At 42.0% G+C, this 21,351-nt stretch overlaps 1 protein-coding gene across 1 annotated transcript; it reads left to right on the forward strand.

The window, feature by feature from the left end:
* The first annotated feature begins 242 nt into the window (after positions 1 to 242).
* oat (ornithine aminotransferase) lies at positions 243 to 7,234 on the forward strand. Its single transcript, XM_076760410.1, has 10 exons — positions 243 to 366; positions 2,678 to 2,909; positions 2,995 to 3,219; positions 3,319 to 3,414; positions 3,528 to 3,655; positions 4,552 to 4,674; positions 4,863 to 4,991; positions 5,163 to 5,276; positions 5,454 to 5,598; positions 6,075 to 7,234. The coding sequence occupies exons 2-10, from the start codon at positions 2,705 to 2,707 to the stop codon at positions 6,233 to 6,235; spliced, it is 1,326 nt and encodes a 441-aa protein (XP_076616525.1). The 5' UTR covers positions 243 to 366; positions 2,678 to 2,704; the 3' UTR covers positions 6,236 to 7,234.
* The last annotated feature ends 14,117 nt before the right edge of the window (positions 7,235 to 21,351 follow it).

A 21,351-nucleotide genomic window follows, 5' to 3' on the forward strand; every position in this document is an offset into this window, starting at 1 on the left:
TGTGTATTTGTATTATCGTACTTCAGTGATGAAATAATTTCAAATGACAGAATAATAAAGTTTGGCTAAACACCTGGCGGTTCTTTGATTCTCGATCACTGTGATTATTTATTGATGATGATGATGATGATGATGATGATGATGTTTTTTGAGGTGACTCTCAGGTTAGTCGCTGCAATCGTCGGAAAAAGTTGCAACATAGAGGCGTGTCCTCTGACGCAGCCTTCCCTCCTCCTCCAACCGCAACATCCCCGGTCCACGCACGACAGGCTGTCAGTTAAAGCCATCCGCCTCCACCGACGGACAGGGACAAACAGACACCATTCGTGTTTCAAGAGGGTCTGAACTTCTCTTCACTTCTCTCTGGTACTGTTTGACTTTCTTTCATGTCTCCTCTTTCCGGATTTAAAATGCTTGTTAGACAGTTTAGTGATGCTAAGACGAAAACTGACAGTGCTAATGTTAGCTAGCTAGCTGCTGCCGCTGCTCCTAACCAAAGCGAAGCTCTCGTGTGAGGTTAGCGTTGATCTCCAAAGCGTTTGCACTCTTTGGGCGAGGCGAAGCATGCGTGTATGTCGACTGCCCGGTGAATGTCACATGTAACCGGTCACTAACACAATTTTAAAGAACGAGCTTCAGATAATTGCACACAGTTGCATGATACAGTAGTTTATAATACAAAAAACGGTGTGGGAGAGCTGCTTGTTTCGTATTGGCCGTCACCTGATAGGAAGTCATGCTTACTGTCTGTATTTAGGTCCTGGCTGTGTTGTAGGTGGGTGTGTTGTGGAGGCGGCTCCCCATCAACCTATCATCTCTTAAGGGCAGGTTTTGGTGACCTTGGGGCATCACACTACTCTTGATGTAACCCAACACAGGTGCCGTCTGTTAGCTGTGTGTATTTATTCACGATACAGCGTTATTGATTATCCTGAGCCAAGCGCTGGATATCTCATGTCCACAGCCACTAAGCCTTTCCAGCACTTTTCAAAGCTGCTGTACTTCTCTTATCATTTTGCAAATGAAGTCGTGGAATTTCTGCAAACAAGAATTGCTTCAAAAACAATCGATTAATACAAGAATGAAGCTGTTCAAGTGGTTGATGAGAACTTACATTACTCCAGTCAGACTCAGCCCCTGAAGTCTCTGACACTTGCATCAAATATTGAGAGGAGAGAGGCACTCTGTTTCACTGTGTATGGGACTGTCCCAAATTAAAACAATACTGGAAAACAATTCTTCAAACCACATCTGACATTGTTAATGTGGAAGTCCCTTATCAAGCAAAAGTGTGCATATTGGGTATATATCCCTCAAATTTTAGCATTAATTCAAAACAGGCAACTTTAATTAATTTTGGGCTCCTGCAGGCCAGGAGGATGATTGCTTTTTATTGGAGAAAACTGGATGTACCTTCGATTCATGTATGGGTGAAAGAGATGGCATCTTGTATTGTAATGGAGAAGCTGACTTACATAACGAGGGGAAAGGCAGGAGAATTTGAAGCAGCGTGCAAACCTCTAATGGAATTTCTTGTCCGTCACGGTGCACAGTGACTTTGAAATTAATCTGTTGCTGAGCGCGTCTATATTTAGTCGTGTCTGATAGTCTGTTTTTGATGTGATTGTTTTACTTTTTTGTCAAATATGTTTAGTATATTATGTCTATGTATTGTTTAATGTCTAATTCAAGTATTGTCATTGTTTTATTCAGTGTCTGTTTGTTAGTTAAATATGTCAAATAAAAAAAAATTGTTAAAAAAAACAAAACAAAACAAGAATTGCTTTAAGTAATCACTGTCAGAAAACATGCCATCCAACCTCAACACCAAATGAGCCATTCAGGGCCGTGACATAGTGGGGGGGCATTTTCTCAGTCATACACACTTAAGAAAGAAGCAACCGATTCCCAAATTGATCAGCAGCAAGGCCAGCAGCACATGTTACCGGGAAACCTGACACAAGTCCACTCTGATTGCGACCAAATAGAAAAGTCTGGATCATCACAGTTGAGCTGCCATGCTGCTGAGGGATTAGTGTGTGTTAACCCATAACCAGCAAAGGTCTTTGGCTCCATTGTGTTGAATGTGAAAGAGAAGCGTTGTTCAGCAGACCTGAAAAGCCTGTGTGCTACACTGAACCTCACACAGTGGTGTATTAACTTATCAGGGTGGACCTTTGTAGCTACAGGGGGGTTTTGTCTTACAGTATTATAAACTGGGGTAAGAGCATCACTGCCAATGATATAATTAGTAATTTTTGGGGGGGTTAGACCTGTTGTTGAGGCAGCATGTCTGATTATGTAGCTGTGACCTAAGCTCATGTCAGGAAGTGTGTTTAGCTTACTGTAAACACACTTCCTACACTTGCTATTTTTCTGATTAATCAATACATTTTGTCTACAACATGTAAGACAACTGTGAAAAATGCATGTAATAATGCCAACAGCCGAAGGAGATTTATTCAAATTGCTTGTTTTGTTTTAACCAACAGTCCAAAACTGAAAGATATTCAGTTTGCTGAAATACATGACAAACAAAAGCATAAAATTACATTATATCATAAAATCACATTATATATGCTGAAACGCTGTACCTTTCTTATCATTTTGCAAGAGATGCCATGGAATTTTTAGAAACTAAAAGGCCTTTGCTAACATTCGGTCTCTCTATCCACAGACACAGCGACATAGAGCCGAGAAAGGAATGATTCTCCAGCTTACCCGCAGCCTGAGCCGTGCTGCCCCTGTTCTCAGTCGCAGCATCCACTCTGGCACACGTCCGGCCTCCACCGCGGCCTCCAAACTGAAGGCTGAACGTCGGTTCAACGCAGAGGAAATCTACGCCCGTGAGGAGAAGTACGGAGCACACAACTATCACCCCCTGCCTGTGGCCTTAGAGAGGGGGGAGGGTGAGTTCATCTTCAGCTGAATGTTGCAAATTGTGGATCATTAGCCGACACTTTCCCAGAGCTTGGTGTTCCTCCGTCTTCTCAGGCATCTATGTGTGGGATGTGGACGGCAACCGGTATTATGACTTCTTGAGTGCTTACAGCGCAGTAAACCAGGGCCACTGTCACCCAAAGATCGTAGCTGCGCTCCAGGCCCAGGCCTCCAAACTCACCCTGACGTCCAGGGCGTTCTACAACAATGTGCTTGGATCCTATGAGGAGTACATCACCAACATGTTTGGCTATGACAAAGTCTTACCCATGAATACAGGTACTGTTGGGAAACTCCCAAAGCTAATCATATGAGACATCTTCAGAGGTTATCATGAGTCGGTTTGTTGACATGTATCTTTTTTTTGTCACAAATTAGGTGTTGAAGGTGGTGAGACGGCCTGCAAGCTTGCCCGCAAGTGGGCTTACAACGTAAAGGGGGTTCCCAAAAACAAAGCCAAAATCATTTTTGCAGGTAAGAAACCACCTTATCTTGACAGGTACAGGACAAGGTGACCGCAGGTTCATTTAAATGTAAACTGAGACCAACATCATAACTATGCCATCTCGTTCAATCTTTTTCATTAGACGGAAACTTCTGGGGCCGCACCATGGCAGCCATCTCCAGCTCCACGGACCCCAGCAGTTATGAAGGTTTCGGTCCCTACATGCCAGGCTTTGAGCTTGTCCCATACAATGACATCCCTGCACTGGAGGTACAGCTTTCTGCTATCTTCATGACATGCAGCACAATATCTACTGTGTTTGTTTTGATTAGTTTCAGTCGTACACTTGAATGACATTTTTGAGTTTCATACTTTCACAAGCAGCGTGTGTGGGAAAGTTTCTTCAGTCTTGGTCCGAACCAGCTGTCAAAGTGCCTTGGAAAATCCCCAAATTATAGGGAGACGTTTATGCTTCAGTCACTGCACACCAGACCAGCTAATTTGCGAGATGACTCCCAAAAAGTTGGGATGTTGTGTAAAACAGAAATAAAGCAGACTGTGATCATTTGCGAATCCTATTTGACACATACTCAACTGAAAACAGTACAAACACAATATATTTAATGTTTCACCTCATTAGCTTCATTGATTTTTTGGGGTGGGAGCAACTTAAGACTGGGAAAGATGTGGAATGCTCCTAAAACACCTGTTTGGAACATTCCACAGGTAAACACGGTCATTGGTAACAGGTGATAGTATCATGATTGGGTATGAAACCACTTTGTGAACACATGATTGGATAAAGAATAATAGTTCAGGGTGCAGGAACACTGTAGTAACACTGTTGTAAAACCATTGTTGGTAAACGTTTGTCTGTAATGATTTATTTGTTTCACATCATGTCCTACCATTTTCCGCTACATGGTTAATTTGTCATGCATTACTACTGTTCAAACAGTGTTTATTCCACAAGATCCTCCAAAACTAACTCATTTGACACCCACATCGTCTGTGTAAACATGAGGTCCAAATGACTGACTGAAGTTTCAGGTATCTGCAGATAAGGTTACACTAATACCAAGTTAGGTTATCTTGGCAACTGCTGTTGCTTATCTAGGACAGATAAACATGTCTGACAAGTCTGTTTTTTTTCTGCTTCTCTCCAGAAAGCTCTTCAAGACCCAAATGTTGCAGCTTTCATGGTGGAACCCATCCAAGGTGAAGCTGGGGTGGTGGTCCCAGACCAGGGCTACCTGACCAAAGTCAGAGACCTTTGCACAAAATACAATGTGAGTCTCAAGAAAAACTCCTATGGCTGTGTTAATAAGTATACTTATTATGTTTCAAGGCAATGCAGTGCAATGCTAACCCTTTAGCATACAGTGTTGGGATCTTATCTTAATTTCCCTGTCGGAAGATCTCCCACTCCTCAAGATCATGAGGCTTTGATTACTAAAGTCCTCTGTGTTTTGTCTAGGTGTTGTGGATTGCTGATGAGGTGCAGACAGGCCTGGCTAGAACCGGCCGGCGGCTGGCGGTGGACCACGAGGAAGTCCGCCCAGATGTGGTGATTCTGGGCAAAGCCCTTTCTGGTGGAGTTTACCCTGTAAGCATTTTCGTGGATGCCTAGTCACACTTCCTGTCAAATTATAGACTTGTTTGGCAAAAGTCAAAGGCTCAAACTTTACTGGCTTTTGGAGTCGCACAGGAGCATGGATCACAGCAGTTTCACAACTTTTACCTTTGCTTTAAGTGATTTTGTGTTTGTGTTCCTCAGATTAGTGCAGTGCTGTGTGATGATGAGGTAATGCTGACCATCAAGCCTGGAGAACACGGGTCCACATATGGAGGCAACCCCGTGGCCTGTCAGGTTGCTATCGCTGCACTTGAGGTCAGTGTTAAAGTGCACTTTCTTACTTATCTTTTCCTTGTGTGCTTATCTCTTAACAACTCAATAGTTTTTCTTGTTTTTGCCTTTGTTTTAATTGATTTAATGGAGAGAACTTCCAACGCAACATACCATAAAGTTAATCGAAAATCCTCTGTCTTCAACTGTTCTTGTTTGCAGGTGATGGAGGAGGAGAAGCTGGCAGAGAACGCTCAAAGGATGGGAGAGCTGCTGAGGGCCGAGCTGCAAAAACTGCCTAAAGACATTGTGACGACAGTGAGAGGGAAAGGCCTCCTTAACGCGGTCGTCATCAAAGAGACCAAAGGTACAGTGCTGAGCTCCTTTGAAAACAGCAGCCCTGTTGGCGATCAGTCTTGGTAACTTAGGGAACAATCTCAGCTAATAGGCTTCACTGTTCACATTAAAAAAGAAAACCCTGAATACACAGTTTCAGTCTATAGTCTTTGAATGATAAGTATCTATAAATGGTTGTCTCTATGTTCTGGAAATCAAAGCATCAAGACTTGATATTATGTTGTCTTTTTTTGGAGAAAGAAGTGGTTCATTTACACTGAATTAGCAAGCAGAACAAAACTATCTAACCATAGTGAGTGTAGAGCTATTTCATCCTAAGCACAGGTTGATTCAGATTAAGAAATTTAAAAGTAAGATGTCAAATGTACTGAGAAATGTTATTCTTCTACATGTAGCAAAAGGTTCTTTGTAAGCCAGAAAAGTTATTTGCACCTTGCCGTAACTCAATCTGACCTATATTCAAACACGTCCCCCTCGCTCCTTCAGACTACGACGCCTGGAAAGTGTGCTTACGCCTTCGTGACAACGGACTGCTGGCCAAGCCCACCCATGGTGACATCATCCGCCTGGCCCCTCCCCTCACCATCAAAGAGCACGAGCTGCGCGAATGTGTCGACATCATCCAGAGCACCATCATGTCCTTCTGAATAGCAACTACTCAACAACACTGACGACCTGCAAACTGATCATCCACATTAGCTCCAGCTACTGCATGGCCTCACAAAAAGTCACTCTAATCATTTATTAGTGCTTTTATTTTTATTTGTTTTCAAAGGTAGAGGTTCTTTGATGGTTTATTACTGTTGGAATGCAGTAATCACAGACTGTGTGGAGTGCGAGGCAACACTGACACCGTCCTGAAAAACTGCTCCATTGGGCTGCCCCAGGAAGGACTGTAACACCAGGCTGAAACATCAGTGGTTCATTTTAAATGTCCAAATTAATGTCTGATCTGGAAATGAGTGGTGGAAATAATTCATATCCAGTCTTCAGTGAAACCTTTAATTTTAAAAAAGGGAAAGTGGTTTTTTTTTACAAGTGAAACGTGCAGTCTAAACTTACAAAGACTTGATTCTGGTGGTGTACATGTTCACTAGACTACAGGTAGTCTACTAAACTGCTGCTGTCAACAAACACAAACCCTGTGAAGCGACTCTTGTCACATGGGATGCTGACCAGTGTGGGTATTTTTAATCTCCGGAGCGGGGAATACACACATCATTAAAAATCGTAGTTTACAGAATGGGTATAGGAAGGACACACATTTTCGCACAAAACCTCTGACAAAAGTTCAAACAGTTTTAATTTCCAGTTCAAATATAGTTACATAAAAGCAGTTTCATTTTAATTTAAGAAATGTTGTGATATATGTTACAGATGAGGAAATGTTGTCTGGCTCTTTATGCCAATAATTTGGTATATGTATTTGATGTGTAAGGATTAATGAGTGTTAGGAGGACTCATGCTACTAGTAAAGGCTGGTTTGGTTTGAAGTATTTACAGTATCTGTACATTGTTTCCTTGAACTTTCTGATGAATGTTTCATCTATTAAAAGAACAATGTCAATATTGTCTTTTCAAAGGCAGTATCACATTTGAACTTGTTACATAATCCGTTATTCTTCAAATAAATTCATGCAGTCGTTGCTGTGTTGTATGGAGCAATGCATTTTAGAACTTTTAACAGATCTCTGACAGCCTTGTCGTCCAGTTAGCTTTGCTGATTAAAACCACAACATTAGCTAGTGTAAAAACACCCCTTCTGGGTTTGAGTCAACAAAGGTAGGAGGATAAAATTCAGAGGAGGTCTTCGAACAGCTTAAGGAACAGGCCCTTGAAGGGCGTGTCAGCTTTGACTCAGTAAAGTCCTCAGACAGCTCATTTAAACAGGATCCACAGACAAGCCTGCCGTCTGCTTTGACAACATTTACCCCACCAGGCAACAGGCAACAAAGCATGCAGATACTTCCTGTTACACACCCTTTCTAGAGAAGTATCTTACTAGAGAACCCTTACTAAATGTACCACTAGATGGTGCTGTGCCCTCACTGAAATTAAACTCAGGATTGGTGCTGAAATGAAGAAAATAAAAACACTTACTGTGTTGAAGTTCAATGCAAAGCTTAATGTAGCAGGAAGAAATGCAGGGACAAGATACTAAAGCTTCACTGCAGATACAATTAAATCCTGACAAATCCAGGATACGTATTTACTGTCAAGCCTGCAAGGCACACCGTGGTTTGTGATCCACCTTTAAACCGGTCTCACAACCCTTCAGAGACTTGACACACCTGACACTTCAGACCACAAGACGTACTGTTCTGCACTGCATCTCGCAACAACAACCTCAGGCTAGTTGACTGCAGCAGTCTAAGGCTTTCTGCCCCCTGAGTGTTGACCTACAGGCAGCACAAATCCTGCTGCACAGACTGCATCCACTTTTAATTTCTCTACACTGCAGCAACAAAAACAGCAGCTGGAGTGAGAACACATGGTATCAGCTGAGGATTTCATCACTAATATATAGATATTTTAGTGGTGTGTACCAGAGTTGACATTATGAGGGCTGAATTGAGAGAGTTGGATAAATGAAGAGATTTTGTATTTAGAGTTTTTTGACGTGAAACAAGGAATTGTAGTTTAACAAACTCCAACCATGAGATCAGTTGTGATTAGCCAGCAGTAATTAACACATGGCCTCCCATGTTCTCATTCATTGCTTATTTAAAACCAGAAAAAAAAAAAAAAAATCCTGCAACAGACAGCTGGTATTTCATCTTCAAGCAGACGTACAAGAAAACATAGTGCATGCTGGATCAATAAAATCCACTCTTAATTAGTTTAATGCTTTGCACGTTTAATGGCGTACTCCTGGCCAACTCCTCTTTAACAGCCTTTTTTGGGGGGGGTTAGGGTTAGGGGTTAGAGGGTCTATGTTGGGTCTTTTTACATTGGTGTACGTAAAAAAGCAGGTGTAAAACCCAACATACCGTTTACCTTCGATTTTTTCAATGATTGTGTTTTGCATCTAAAAGTCCATCTTCTCTGTTGACCCAACTTTTAAAGATCCAACTTCTGTGTACGCAAATGACCACCAGATGGCACTATTATTCAGGTTTGTAGTAAATATTCAGGCTAAAAGCAGCAGGGCATGTGGAATAAATGTGTGAATGTGTAAATGAGCAAGTTATAGTATTATCATCAGGCAGGCCCGGACTGGCCTCGCGTGCATGTCTTTTTTTTTTTTTTTCCCTTCTACAGGCTGCGTCTGACTTTTTTAAAGTCTTCTTTCAGACCAATCAGAGGCCACTCGGCCAGTAGCATGTGAGGAGGACAACAAGATGATTGTTTTGTTTTGATTAACATCCACCCCAACAGTCCGTGTCAACCACACAGACAGCAGCGTGTGTGTGGAGGAGGGGGTGTGTCGCATGTCTGTCTGTGTGGTACCTGCTGCTGCTCCTGTGTGTGTGTGTGTGTGTGTGTGTGTGTGTGTGTGTGTGTGTGTGTAGCGAGGAGCGGAGCGGAGAGGAGAGGAGGACGAGTCCAGAATGGACCCCCCCCTAAAAAGAGGAAGGGCGATGCGGAGAGGGAGAGAGAAAAATAGAGGAAGGCACTTGAGGATGATGCGGCCAAATGCCATAAATTAACAAGTTTATTTAGGGGCCCCCCAGCCATGGCAGCGCCCCCCCCCCCCCCCCAAAAAAAAGAAAGATGCGTCAGCGTCAGACTCTGCGAGTAAGTTTTCTTGAAAAAACAAAACACTGGTTCTCTTTAGACGCCTTGTACACGTTTATATAATGTAAATATGTTGCGGCGCGAGTGAATTTTGCTGTCTGTTACTGACTTGCTGTTATGTATCCCGGCCCATACATGAAAGCTATTGTGTGTTCCAACCTCGGATTTAGGTTGGGGTTCCTTAGTATTTCCTTAGAGCCTATTTAAAATATTAGTCAATACTATGCTCTCGGACTGTGTGATGAGGGAATTCATTGACTTGGTCATACTCAAATCTGTTGGTGAAGTGAAACCACCAGCACCAAAAGAGCTGAAACCCCTCCTTCAAGCAGTGAACACGCTGGCCATCTCACAACACAGCTGAGTGTGAGCATGGCTTTAGTCAGATGAACATTGTAAGAACAACCTCCACCCTGGAGGTAAAAAGCATGTCAGCCTTGCTTTTTATCATGTGTGTTGGCCCTCCACTCAGAATGTTCAAACCAGATGTCTATGCCAAGTCTTGGCTTCAAGGTCATTGCTTAGCTAACAATCAGAAAGCAAGAACCCAAAACAATTGTCGACAAAAAAGCTGATTTTGACAGTCTTTGGAAACTGCTATGAAATACTGAGACTTGAAACTGAGAAACTAAAAACTGTTCACCCCAGGGGAGAAAAGGGAAAGTGTTGTAAAATGTTGGAAAGGAGTTGTAAATTCTGTACTGTCTTTAATAACACAAAAAAGAGATAATTGTTATGATTCTGCACTTAAAATAAACTTGGCTTGACTTGATTTGAGAGGATTCAGAAGTCTTATTTACAGTGTTTTGTTTTGTTAATGAATTTACATGAATTACACCTCTGCCCCCCCCCCTTTTTTAAAGGTGAAGAAAATTGACCATCCAACCGATTTTTTTCACAACTTGACTACTGTTTATACCCCTTCTTTTTTATTTGATATATGTATTCACAATTGTAGAGCTTTTTTAAGAAATTTTTTGGGATGATCAGTATTGTGACCTCTTGCTGGGGACAAGTGCAATAGCATGGACCTTCTAACCACACACCATACATTTAAACAAAGTTCCCCAAAAAAGATTTTAAAAAAAGTATATTCTAAAAATCACATAGGTATACACAATTCCTTTAGATTTAACTTTGTAAGTATGTGCCCTCCTGGCCGTCCTCCTCGCCCTCCTGGCCGTCCTCCTCGCCCTCCTGGTCACTGTCCTCATCCTCCTGGCCGTCCTCCTCGCCCTCCTGGTCACTGTCCTCATCCTCCTGGCCGTCCACACGCTGCTGTCTGTCTGGCCACAGATTCTCGTCCACATCGCAGCGTATATTCTCCCTTGCAATGCAACGAGGGAAGAAACGACGTGCATGTCGTAACCATCCCCTGCACTGATCTCCTGTAATATCTTCACACGCAGCATCCATTGCATGGAGCAGGGACCTCTGATTTTGAGCCTGATGCTCATAGAACTCTGCACCTCCAAGCGGAGGAAAAACTCCTCAATAGGATTGAGGAAAGGAGGTAGGTAAGGTGGTAGGAACACCATGACAATCCTTAGATGAGTAGTGAACCAGGCCCTGATGAGCGGGACACGGTGGAAATTCACATTGTCCCAAATGACAAAGTTTGGTAGGTGAGGCCCTACGAGACCTCTCTCATTTTCAGAGATCAAATCAGAATAAAGGAGGTCCAAGAAGATGAGGAGCTTCTGTGTATTGTACGTTCTTGACTCATTTTGACAATTGAACAGACTATTGTGCATGTGATGACTTATACAATGAAATGTTTCTGACATGTTTTGGAGAGAACGACCTTTAGACTGAGAATCAACAATCAGTTTAGATCAACAAGATCTAGTCATTGGAAATTGTGCTAAATGTAGGCTAACTGAGCTAACTGTCAGTGAGGACAAACGTGCTTGCGCCGAGGTCCGTTGGCATCTCTTTCTGCTACTTTTTATGTCCAACAGCAAGTAGATCCTCCTTAGTAACGGCCATACCCTAACCCTAACCCATAGCAACAATCAAAAACCTATGCAATAGGCTATTAAAATAAACAAATAATATAATATAAAGTTCTCACGTATCACTTTTTTTTTTTTGTTCTGTGACAACACTGGCTTTTGAAGCGGGTTACAATAGATAACCACACAGTCTCAGTACATAAGTTATAGGCAGCGTGATATGATAGTGATGAGGCATTTTTTCAATTGACAATGGTAAGGTGTGCTGTCTTTGAGCATATTCTAAATGTCTAGTTGACCAATCAGATTGCTTGGTCAGAACTACTTGTTGTATAGCTTCAATTATTACCTATTTTTCTTCAACACCTGACCATGATCTTTACCCTCCTCCTAACCACTCCCTACCACATCCCTGGAAAAAGAGAAAACAAAAGTATGTGCCACAAGCTTGGAAGTACCTTCATATCTGTAACCATTGTGGAGTTAGGAAACACAGAAGTATAGTAAATTGATTTAATAGATTTGTATCTTTTGGCTAGAAAGGTCATATACTCATGGAAAAAAGTACCTCTGGGCTTGCACTGTGCCCAGCTACCCACTGTCAAATTTGGTGCCCATAGCGCCACCTACATTAAGGTCAAGTTTGGCAAAATTATGCATCAAAAGGGGCCAAATGGTCTTAAATGTGCTCCTAAACACTTTCTAGGGGGGATGCAACTTGGTTTCAGGTTGCTGCCACCTTCCAAGCAAAAGTTATCCAACTAAAACCAACCGTACTTTGTGTGCAGGGAGGCTGAAACCCCCTGTCCTGGGTCAAAGTGCTCAAGTTGCACTTCACAAAAGTCATCACTCAAACCCTATACCAATGAGGTGAATGAAGAAACTTTTAAAACTGCACCACTGTGTCTTTTTCATGAGAGTAGTCATGAAAGTACACTGTTAAAGGGATTTGGGCTTTTAGTCAGAAGGACTATTGCTGTCAAGCTGAGAGAACTCATTGCCCACTACAACAAAGTAAGAAGAGTTACAACAACTTCAACTTGAAAAAAGCGCGGAAACTCATTAAAAACCCACGATAATCCATTCAGTTAGCTTCAGAAAATACGTCGTGGGCATTTCAGCCAACACGCATGCGCCCTAATGTGACGTCACGCGCAGTGTCGAACTGTAAATCCGAGCCCAGCGCCACCTTTTTTCCTCGGAGCCGAGCCGTCCAAGTAAGTACATTTTAAATTATTTTAGCTTAGTTAGTTCATCTGTTGGTAATGTACATTGGTCGTCTAATGTCTCTCCATCTCAAATGATCCGTCATGATGAATATTTCATTTTCGGAAATACGTTAGCATGTAGCGCTAGTTGGCTAACGCCGCCAGAGTGAAACAGCAAGTTCATGTAGGGTTGAGCCTCATATTCGATTGTAACAAGTATTCGGCACCGATAATATACTCTTATAGGAGTGAAACAGTGCGAGACCTGTCCTTATTATTACGGAAAAATGTGTGAACAGTGGGAATATTATACCTGGATCAACCCGCTAATAGGCAGGGAGGGAGGGAGGGACCGCGCGCGCCGACTGCGCCGCGGCACCGACGCCTGAATCACTCAGTGAACTACACTCTCCTGAATCATTTTCCTCTGAGGGATACACTTTCATGGCGACCGTTGTTCCCCGTTGTTTTAACAGATTTAGATTACCAGATAAACAAACTTAAAACGTTAGGCTGGCAGTAATGAGAAGAGAGTGAGACTCACCAGCTGTAGCAGGCACTAGGCAGGAGCGACGGAGGGAGATAGGGGTGTGTTATGTTCAAGTGTACCTCGGAGAAAACTTACTTTTTTTTTAAACTCTGCTAAATTTGCCACCGCAACAACTCACGTACAGTAGGACACAGCATGTAACAAGTAGTGTATAAAACCCGCAGTTTGAGAAAATGCGTGACTGCCTGATCATCTCATTGCGACAATTTGCGAGGGAACGGTGCATATTCAGTGTGAATCCTTCACTGAATGTACTGTGGGGTATACGTCCAGTGAACGGATCACTCACTGAGCCCAATTTGCCGAGTAGACCAGTTAAATAGCATACCATACCATTACTGCTGCCTTTTCTATCATCTCAAACCAGTCTGCTCATCTCCTCTGACCTCTGACATCAAAATGGCATTTTTGTCCACACAACTACCGCTCACTGGATATTTTCTCTTTTTTGGACCATTCCCTGTGAACCCCAGAGATGGTTGTGCGTGAAAATCCCAGTAGATCAGCAGTTTCTGAAATACTCAGACCAGCCCGTCTGGCACCAACAACCATGCCAGTTTCAAAGTCACTTAAATGCCCTTTCATCAGCAAGTCATCACCACATCTAGATGCCTAAATGCACTGAGTTGCTGCCATGTGATTGACTGATTAGCTATTTGTGTTAATAAGCAATTGAACAGGTGCACCTATATACTGTATATACCTATACTGAGAAGTTGATCTTGAATAAAACAGTACGGTAATTAATATATATTTCTTTCATTTCTTTGGGCAACAGAAATGCCTCAAAGGATGGAACAGTTCATGGTCAGGGTGCCACAGACACCAGCCTTTCCTGTTGCGGTAAGATTATGTTATTACACAGTTTCGTTGGGGTGTGTGTGTGTGTGTGGTTGTACTATTGTACTACTGTTTCATGTTTTTATCTTTTTTTAAGCATCTTGTGTTGCATTTTTATGTATGAAAGGTGCTATACAAATAAAGTTTGATTTGATACAGTTTGATTTGATAAGAAAGACAAATTTGCCTATGTTGTTGGTCAAGTTGATTAAAGATTAAGATTAATCAAATTTGCTTTGATTTTTAATACTTTCTTCTTCTCAAGCCTCTGTATGTTGAACCTCCTCCTTCGTACTTGCCGTCCCAACCTCAAGATGAAGGCAGCGCAAATAAGGGAGTAAAAACCGGGGTAAGTGCAGTAAATTTATCGACATATTGCATACCTATGTTACAACTAAAACAACCGCACTGACAGAATTCTTCTTTCTGTCTTTTTCAGTGCTGCCCTAACCACTGGACCAGCTGTGACTGGCTGATCTTGACAGCTATCGTTTTCTGTATCTTATTCCTGATAGTGTTAGGGCTTATTCTTTACTCAGTTTACACTAAGGGGTAATCTTGTTCAAAATAAAAACTGCTAAAAAAGATCACCATATAATGGTGCAAAAAAGCCCAATATCGCCCTACAAACCCCCAAACAGAGTTCTTTCCCTTCAGAGTTCTTGACTCAGTTTACACTAAAGGCTAATTTGTTCAAAATAGAAACTGTGAAAAAAGTTCACATGAAAAAAGTTCACCCTATCTGCTGTTGTTCATGAGTGTTGTTGAATTTAATACATTTATATATACATGTATTAATTTTGGTAGTCTGACAATGTCTACAGAGAGCAGTTTACAGTATATGTACCTGCTCCTGGTCCTGAGTGTGGTTCTCCTGCAGGTTTTGTCTTGTTAAAAGTGAGTTTTTTTTTCCTGTCCACCATCGCCCAGTCTTTGCTCATTGTCGGATCTGTTGGTCTTCTCTTTCTTTATTATGTAAGGCCTTAGCCTTATTGTAAAGTGCCTTGAGGTAATGTATATTATGACTTGGCAATATATAAATACATTTGAGTTGATCTGGACAGGATTGAATGGGACTCTGAATTTTAAAAATTTTAGATTGCTGCTTAAAACAAAGGTGAGGAAATCACTCCAAGTTCTTTTAGGACTTTTGAATAAGACCCCAACGACCTTTCAAATTTTGTTTTTATTTTTTTCAAACACATTTGAACAATGTACACTTACAACCTAACTGTAAAATGAACCCAATTGTAATATTATCTTGAACTTAATATAACCATAAACTAAGAATTACTTACATTAACCTACCATAATCTCATAACCTTTGTTTACCATTTACTGTTAAACACAAATTCACATCTTTATTTGAACACTTGGAGCAGAACTAAAAACAAATACGTTTTTGTCATTTATTTATTTTTTTTGGTCCAAAGGGCTCGATGATGATCCTCTCACCTCATCATAATATCCTGAACTTAACATAATCATAAACTAAGATTGACTTACATTAACCTAACATAACCTTTGCCTAACCTTAACACAACACTGTTACTATAAACAAATACGTCTTTGTCATTTATTTGTTTTGGTCCAAAGGGCTCCATGATGATGCTCTCTCTTCCTCGTACGGCCTTCATCCTCCTCAGGGCTGCAATCATATGTACAAGTTTATGAATAACTGAAATTCCAGACACATGCACTTACTGTATTTTTCATACATATTTGACTGTCAAATGATTACATCATTGTCATTTCTTAAAGGTACCATGTGAAGTACAGTTTGTTAGGTCACACTTATTAATCACAGTGTGCATTTGCATAATATTCATTGAACATATTGACTGTCACTCACAAGGTCCCTTTCTTCATTTACCTCTTGCCGCATCTCTTTGTCCGTACTCTTGAGCATTCCCCGCATATCCTCATGTATGACCACTGGTGTCTGTTAGAGCAAAACATTACATGATTATACCACTGTAACTTCTTAAATGTGCCACGTAAAGAACAGGGTGTTGGGTCAAACCTATCATCTCAGCAACAGCCCCGACATCTTAGCACAATCAGCTCCTGTGACCCTACATCTCCATATAGACCCTACAGTTGTTTACAGTTGTGATTTTTATACATATTTGACTGTTACTGACAAACTCCTTCTCAATGGTCTCATCGTCTGTGTATTTGTCTTCACTATTAAGACGTCCATCCATGCTCCCATGCCTCGTCAGAGTTGTCTGTTGGAGCAACACATCATGGGATTATACCACTGTAACTTCTTAAATGTACCTTGTGAAGTACACGGTGTTGGGTCACACTCATCATGACAGTATCAAACTCAACATCTTAGTACAGTCAAGTCCTGTGAGCCCACATCTTTGTACAGACCCCACATCTGTTTACAGTTGTGTCGTCTTAACATCATTAGAGACACGCATTCACTTATTTTTTTATACATTTTTTAATTTTACTCACAAGGTCCTGCTCCTCAATGACCTTGTCCTCATGCCGCATCTCTTCGTCCTTTCTCTCGAACCCTTCATCCACCTTGTTATATACAACCAGATGCCTCTTTGTGAACAAATCATCAGATCATTGACATTTCTTAAACATACCATGCGAAGTGCAATGAGATGACTAACACTGACAAATGACTAACACTGTTACAGGCAGAAATTCATTCTACCAAAGTTTTCCTCACCTGTGCACTGCCCTGGGCCCTTCCATGCCATTTAAGGGGAGGGAGTTCATCTTCCAGTATGTCATTGCTAAATAACTCTTGGCTCTGTCTTTTTCTGCGGCAGAAGCAAATCACGGTAATGGCAGCAATGATGACCACAACCACAGTAGGAACAGCTGCTGCTGTAGCTTCAAGTCCGTAGTTCACGGTCTGCGCTGATGTAATACTGAGCGTAACCTCACAGTCATCCATACCAACGAGACTTTCAACCGTACAGCGGTAAGTCCCACAGTCCAGCAGCGTCATCTTCGGTAAATACAAGGCACCACCAGTAGTGTCAACAAAGGCGTCACGATGCAACATCTGGTTTCCACTTGTCTTTGACCATCTGTACCTCAGAGGGGGGGTACCTTGTGAGGATCTACATCTCAGCACCACACGCTCACCAGCAGTAGCTTCACCTTCTATGTAACATACTGGCTTGCTTGGCCTTTCCATTACGTTCAGGATCATGTTTTTGATGTCAAGTTCAGGTAACTTCTTCACCTTGCATTGGTAAGTCCCTGTATCTGTCAGCCTCAGGTCGTGGATGGTTAATGAAGCATTGCCATTTTGAGGATCAGGAGATGTAAAGTGCACCCTACCCTTTACAGGATCATATAAGTTATTATATATCATGCCTCCAGTCAACCAGATAATGATCTTGTCATTTTCTTCTCTGTTTGGAGGCACAACGTTCCACTCTATCTCCATACGTTGCACGTTCTCAGAGGCAAATGAAAATTCACAATTAAGAGTCACACTTGATCCTTTAGAGACGTAATAGTGCCTCATATGTGAGATTATTTTCAGAGCACATGCTGGTCGTGTAGTGAAAGGGCAAAATAATAAATAAAATAATAAGATGATAAACAGCCATAGCCCAAACTTTCTGAAATATTTGGAACTCCGGGGGTTTGGTGGGAGACGGCACTTTGGTTGAAAAAACATTATAATGTCCTTGGATTGTTGGGGATGGGCTGGTTCTGCCTCACAGTGTGGGCTTCGCTGTAAAATGATAGGGGTATGAGGTTAGGCATGTAAGCTGGGTCTTTGCTCAGACTTACACTGACATATTGTCATGTTCCATAGTCTTGAGCCCTCCTTCCATATTCTCATACATGATACATGTTTATTAGAGCAACACACCACAGTTATCCCACGGTAACTTCTAGCTTCTACCATGTGAAGAACAAGGTGGGTCTTTTGGATACATGCTTCCAGTGATACCATTATACCAAAATTGTGCTATGAAAAACAGCACAATCAATTCCATCAAAGTCTTTCCAGTGAAGGACCTTTTACAGCAAAAGTGGATTTCCGCTTATCCTTATACAGAAACAATGAATAGTTGTACACCTCCTGTGACTCTAGCACAAAAAACACACTAAATAACATTTTAGTAGAAATGAAACAGGAAAAAGTGGGCTACAGTTTCAAACAAGAACATCAATTTAGCTAAAAAAAAAACTAAACAAAAACAAACAAACAAAATGGGTGGCCATAATTTCACACTAGAACAGTACTTGGGCAGAAAAGAAACAGGAAAAAATGGTCTAAATCTTTTCCCTGAAACAGCAATGAAGCAGAAAAGAAATTAGAACTTAACTCTTACCTAGAAATTAGCTGCCACTCCTGAAAAAGTCACGAAAAGTACCTGCACAGGAACCATGTGACACAAAAGCCGCGAAATGAGCCCGTGTGACCAATAAACTCCAACCAATCATAGCAAACTCCTGACATAGAGGTGGGGGTGGGGTGGGGGGGTGGGGGGGGGGCAGAGCAGGGTTACGTGAGGTGATTACGGTGGCCGACAAGTACAAACGCGCTGCATATACACGCAGGCGCTGCTCCAGGCCTCTAGAGGCAGTGCTGAGCTGCTACCCGAGAGACAGACAACGGACGTCTCGACCATTGCCTGGAATCAACGAAGAAGAAGAAGTGGTTCCTCTTCTACTTCGTTGATTTTTGCATTTGTTTTCTTATTTGTCGCGCATTTCTGTCTCTCGGGTAGCAGCTCAGCACTGCCCCTAGAGGCCTGGAGCACACTGGCTATGCTGCGTTTCGTTTTTGCATTTGTTTTCTTGTTTGTAGCGCATTTCTGTATTTGCAGCGCCTGCGTGTATATGCAGCGCGTTTGTACTTGTCGGCCACCGTAATCACCTCACGTAACCCTGCTCTGCCCCCCACGCTTCCCCCCACCTCTATGTCAGGAGTTTGCTATGATTGGTTGGAGTTTATTGGTCACACGGGCTCATTTCGCGGCTTTTGTGTCACATGGTTCCTGTGCAGGTACTTTTCGTGACTTTTTCAGGAGTGGCAGCTAATTTCTAGGTAAGAGTTAAGTTCTAATTTCTTTTCTGCTTCATTGCTGTTTCAGGGAAAAGATTTAGACCATTTTTTCCTGTTTCTTTTCTGCTCAAGTACTGTTCTAGTGTGAAATTATGGCCACCCATTTTGTTTAGTTTTTTAGCTAAATTGATGTTCTTGTTTGAAACTGTAGCCCACTTTTTCCTGTTTCATTTCTACTAAAATGTTATTTAGTGTGTTTTTTGTGCTAGAGTCACAGGAGGTGTACAACCATTCATTGTTTCTGTATAAGGATAAGCGGAAATCCACTTTTGCTGTAAAAGGTCCTTCACTGGAAAGACTTTGATGGAATTGATTGTGCTGTTTTTCATAGCACAATTTTGGTATAATGGTATCGCTAGAAGCATGTATCCAAAAGACCCACCTTGTTCTTCACATGGTAGAAGCTAGAAGTTACCGTGGGATAACTGTGGTGTGTTGCTCTAATAAACATGTATCATGTATGAGAATATGGAAGGAGGGCTCAAGACTATGGAATATGACAATATGTCAGTGTAAGTCTGAGCAAAGACCCAGCTTACATGCCTAACCTCATACCCCTATCATTTTACAGCGAAGCCCACACTGTGAGGCAGAACCAGCCCATCCCCAACAATCCAAGGACATTCTAATGTTTTTTCGACCAAAGTGCCGTCTCCCACCAAACCCCCGGAGTTCCAAATATTTCAGAAAGTTTGGGCTATGGCTGTTTATCATCTTATTATTTTATTTATTATTTTGCCCTTTCACTACACGACCAGCATGTGCTCTGAAAATAATCTCACATATGAGGCACTATTACGTCTCTAAAGGATCAAGTGTGACTCTTAATTGTGAATTTTCATTTGCCTCTGAGAACGTGCAACGTATGGAGATAGAGTGGAACGTTGTGCCTCCAAACAGAGAAGAAAATGACAAGATCATTATCTGGTTGACTGGAGGCATGATATATAATAACTTATATGATCCTGTAAAGGGTAGGGTGCACTTTACATCTCCTGATCCTCAAAATGGCAATGCTTCATTAACCATCCACGACCTGAGGCTGACAGATACAGGGACTTACCAATGCAAGGTGAAGAAGTTACCTGAACTTGACATCAAAAACATGATCCTGAACGTAATGGAAAGGCCAAGCAAGCCAGTATGTTACATAGAAGGTGAAGCTACTGCTGGTGAGCGTGTGGTGCTGAGATGTAGATCCTCACAAGGTACCCCCCCTCTGAGGTACAGATGGTCAAAGACAAGTGGAAACCAGATGTTGCATCGTGACGCCTTTGTTGACACTACTGGTGGTGCCTTGTATTTACCGAAGATGACGCTGCAGGACTGTGGGACTTACCGCTGTACGGTTGAAAGTCTCGTTGGTATGGATGACTGTGAGGTTACACTCAGTATTACATCAGCGCAGACCGTGAACTACGGACTTGAAGCTACAGCAGCAGCTGTTCCTACTGTGGTTGTGGTCATCATCGCTGCCATTACCGTGATTTGCTTCTGCCGCAGAAAAAGACAGAGCGAAGAGTTATTTAGCAATGACATACTGGAAGATGAACTCCCTCCCCTTAAATGGCATGGAAGGGCCCAGGGCAGTGCACAGGTGAGGAAAACTTTGGTAGAATGAATTTCTGCCTGTAACAGTGTTAGTCATTTGTCAGTGTTAGTCATCTCATTGCACTTCGCATGGTATGTTTAAGAAATGTCAATGATCTGATGATTTGTTCACAAAGAGGCATCTGGTTGTATATAACAAGGTGGATGAAGGGTTCGAGAGAAAGGACGAAGAGATGCGGCAAGAGGACAAGGTCTTTGAGGAGCAGGACCTTGTGAGTAAAATTCAAAAATGTATAAAAAAATAAGTGACTGCGTGTCTCTAATGATGTTAAGACGACACGACTGTAAACAGATGTGGGGTCTGTACAAAGATGTGGGCTCACAGGACTTGACTGTACTAAGATGTTGAGTTTGATACTGTCATGATGAGTGTGACCCAACACCATGTACTTCACAAGGTACATTTAAGAAGTTACAGTGGTATCATCCCATGATGTGTTGCTCCAACAGACAACTCTGACGAGGCATGGGAGCATGGATGGACGTCTTAATAGTGAAGACAAATACACAGACGATGAGACCATTGAGAAGGAGTTTGTCAGTAACAGTCAAATATGTATAAAAATCACAACTGTAAACAACTATAGGGTCTATATGGAGATGTAGGGTCACAGGAGCTGATTGTGCTAAGATGTCGGGGCTGTTGCTGACATGATAGGTTTGACCCAACACCCTGTTCTTTACATGGCACATTTAAGAAGTTACAGTGGTATAATCATGTAATGTTTTGCTCTAACAGACACCAGTGGTCATACATGAGGATACGCGGGGAATGCTCAAGAGTACGGACAAAGAG

This window comes from Chaetodon auriga, chromosome 20 (assembly GCF_051107435.1).
Source record: "Chaetodon auriga isolate fChaAug3 chromosome 20, fChaAug3.hap1, whole genome shotgun sequence".
Lineage (NCBI taxonomy): Eukaryota > Metazoa > Chordata > Actinopteri > Chaetodontiformes > Chaetodontidae > Chaetodon > Chaetodon auriga.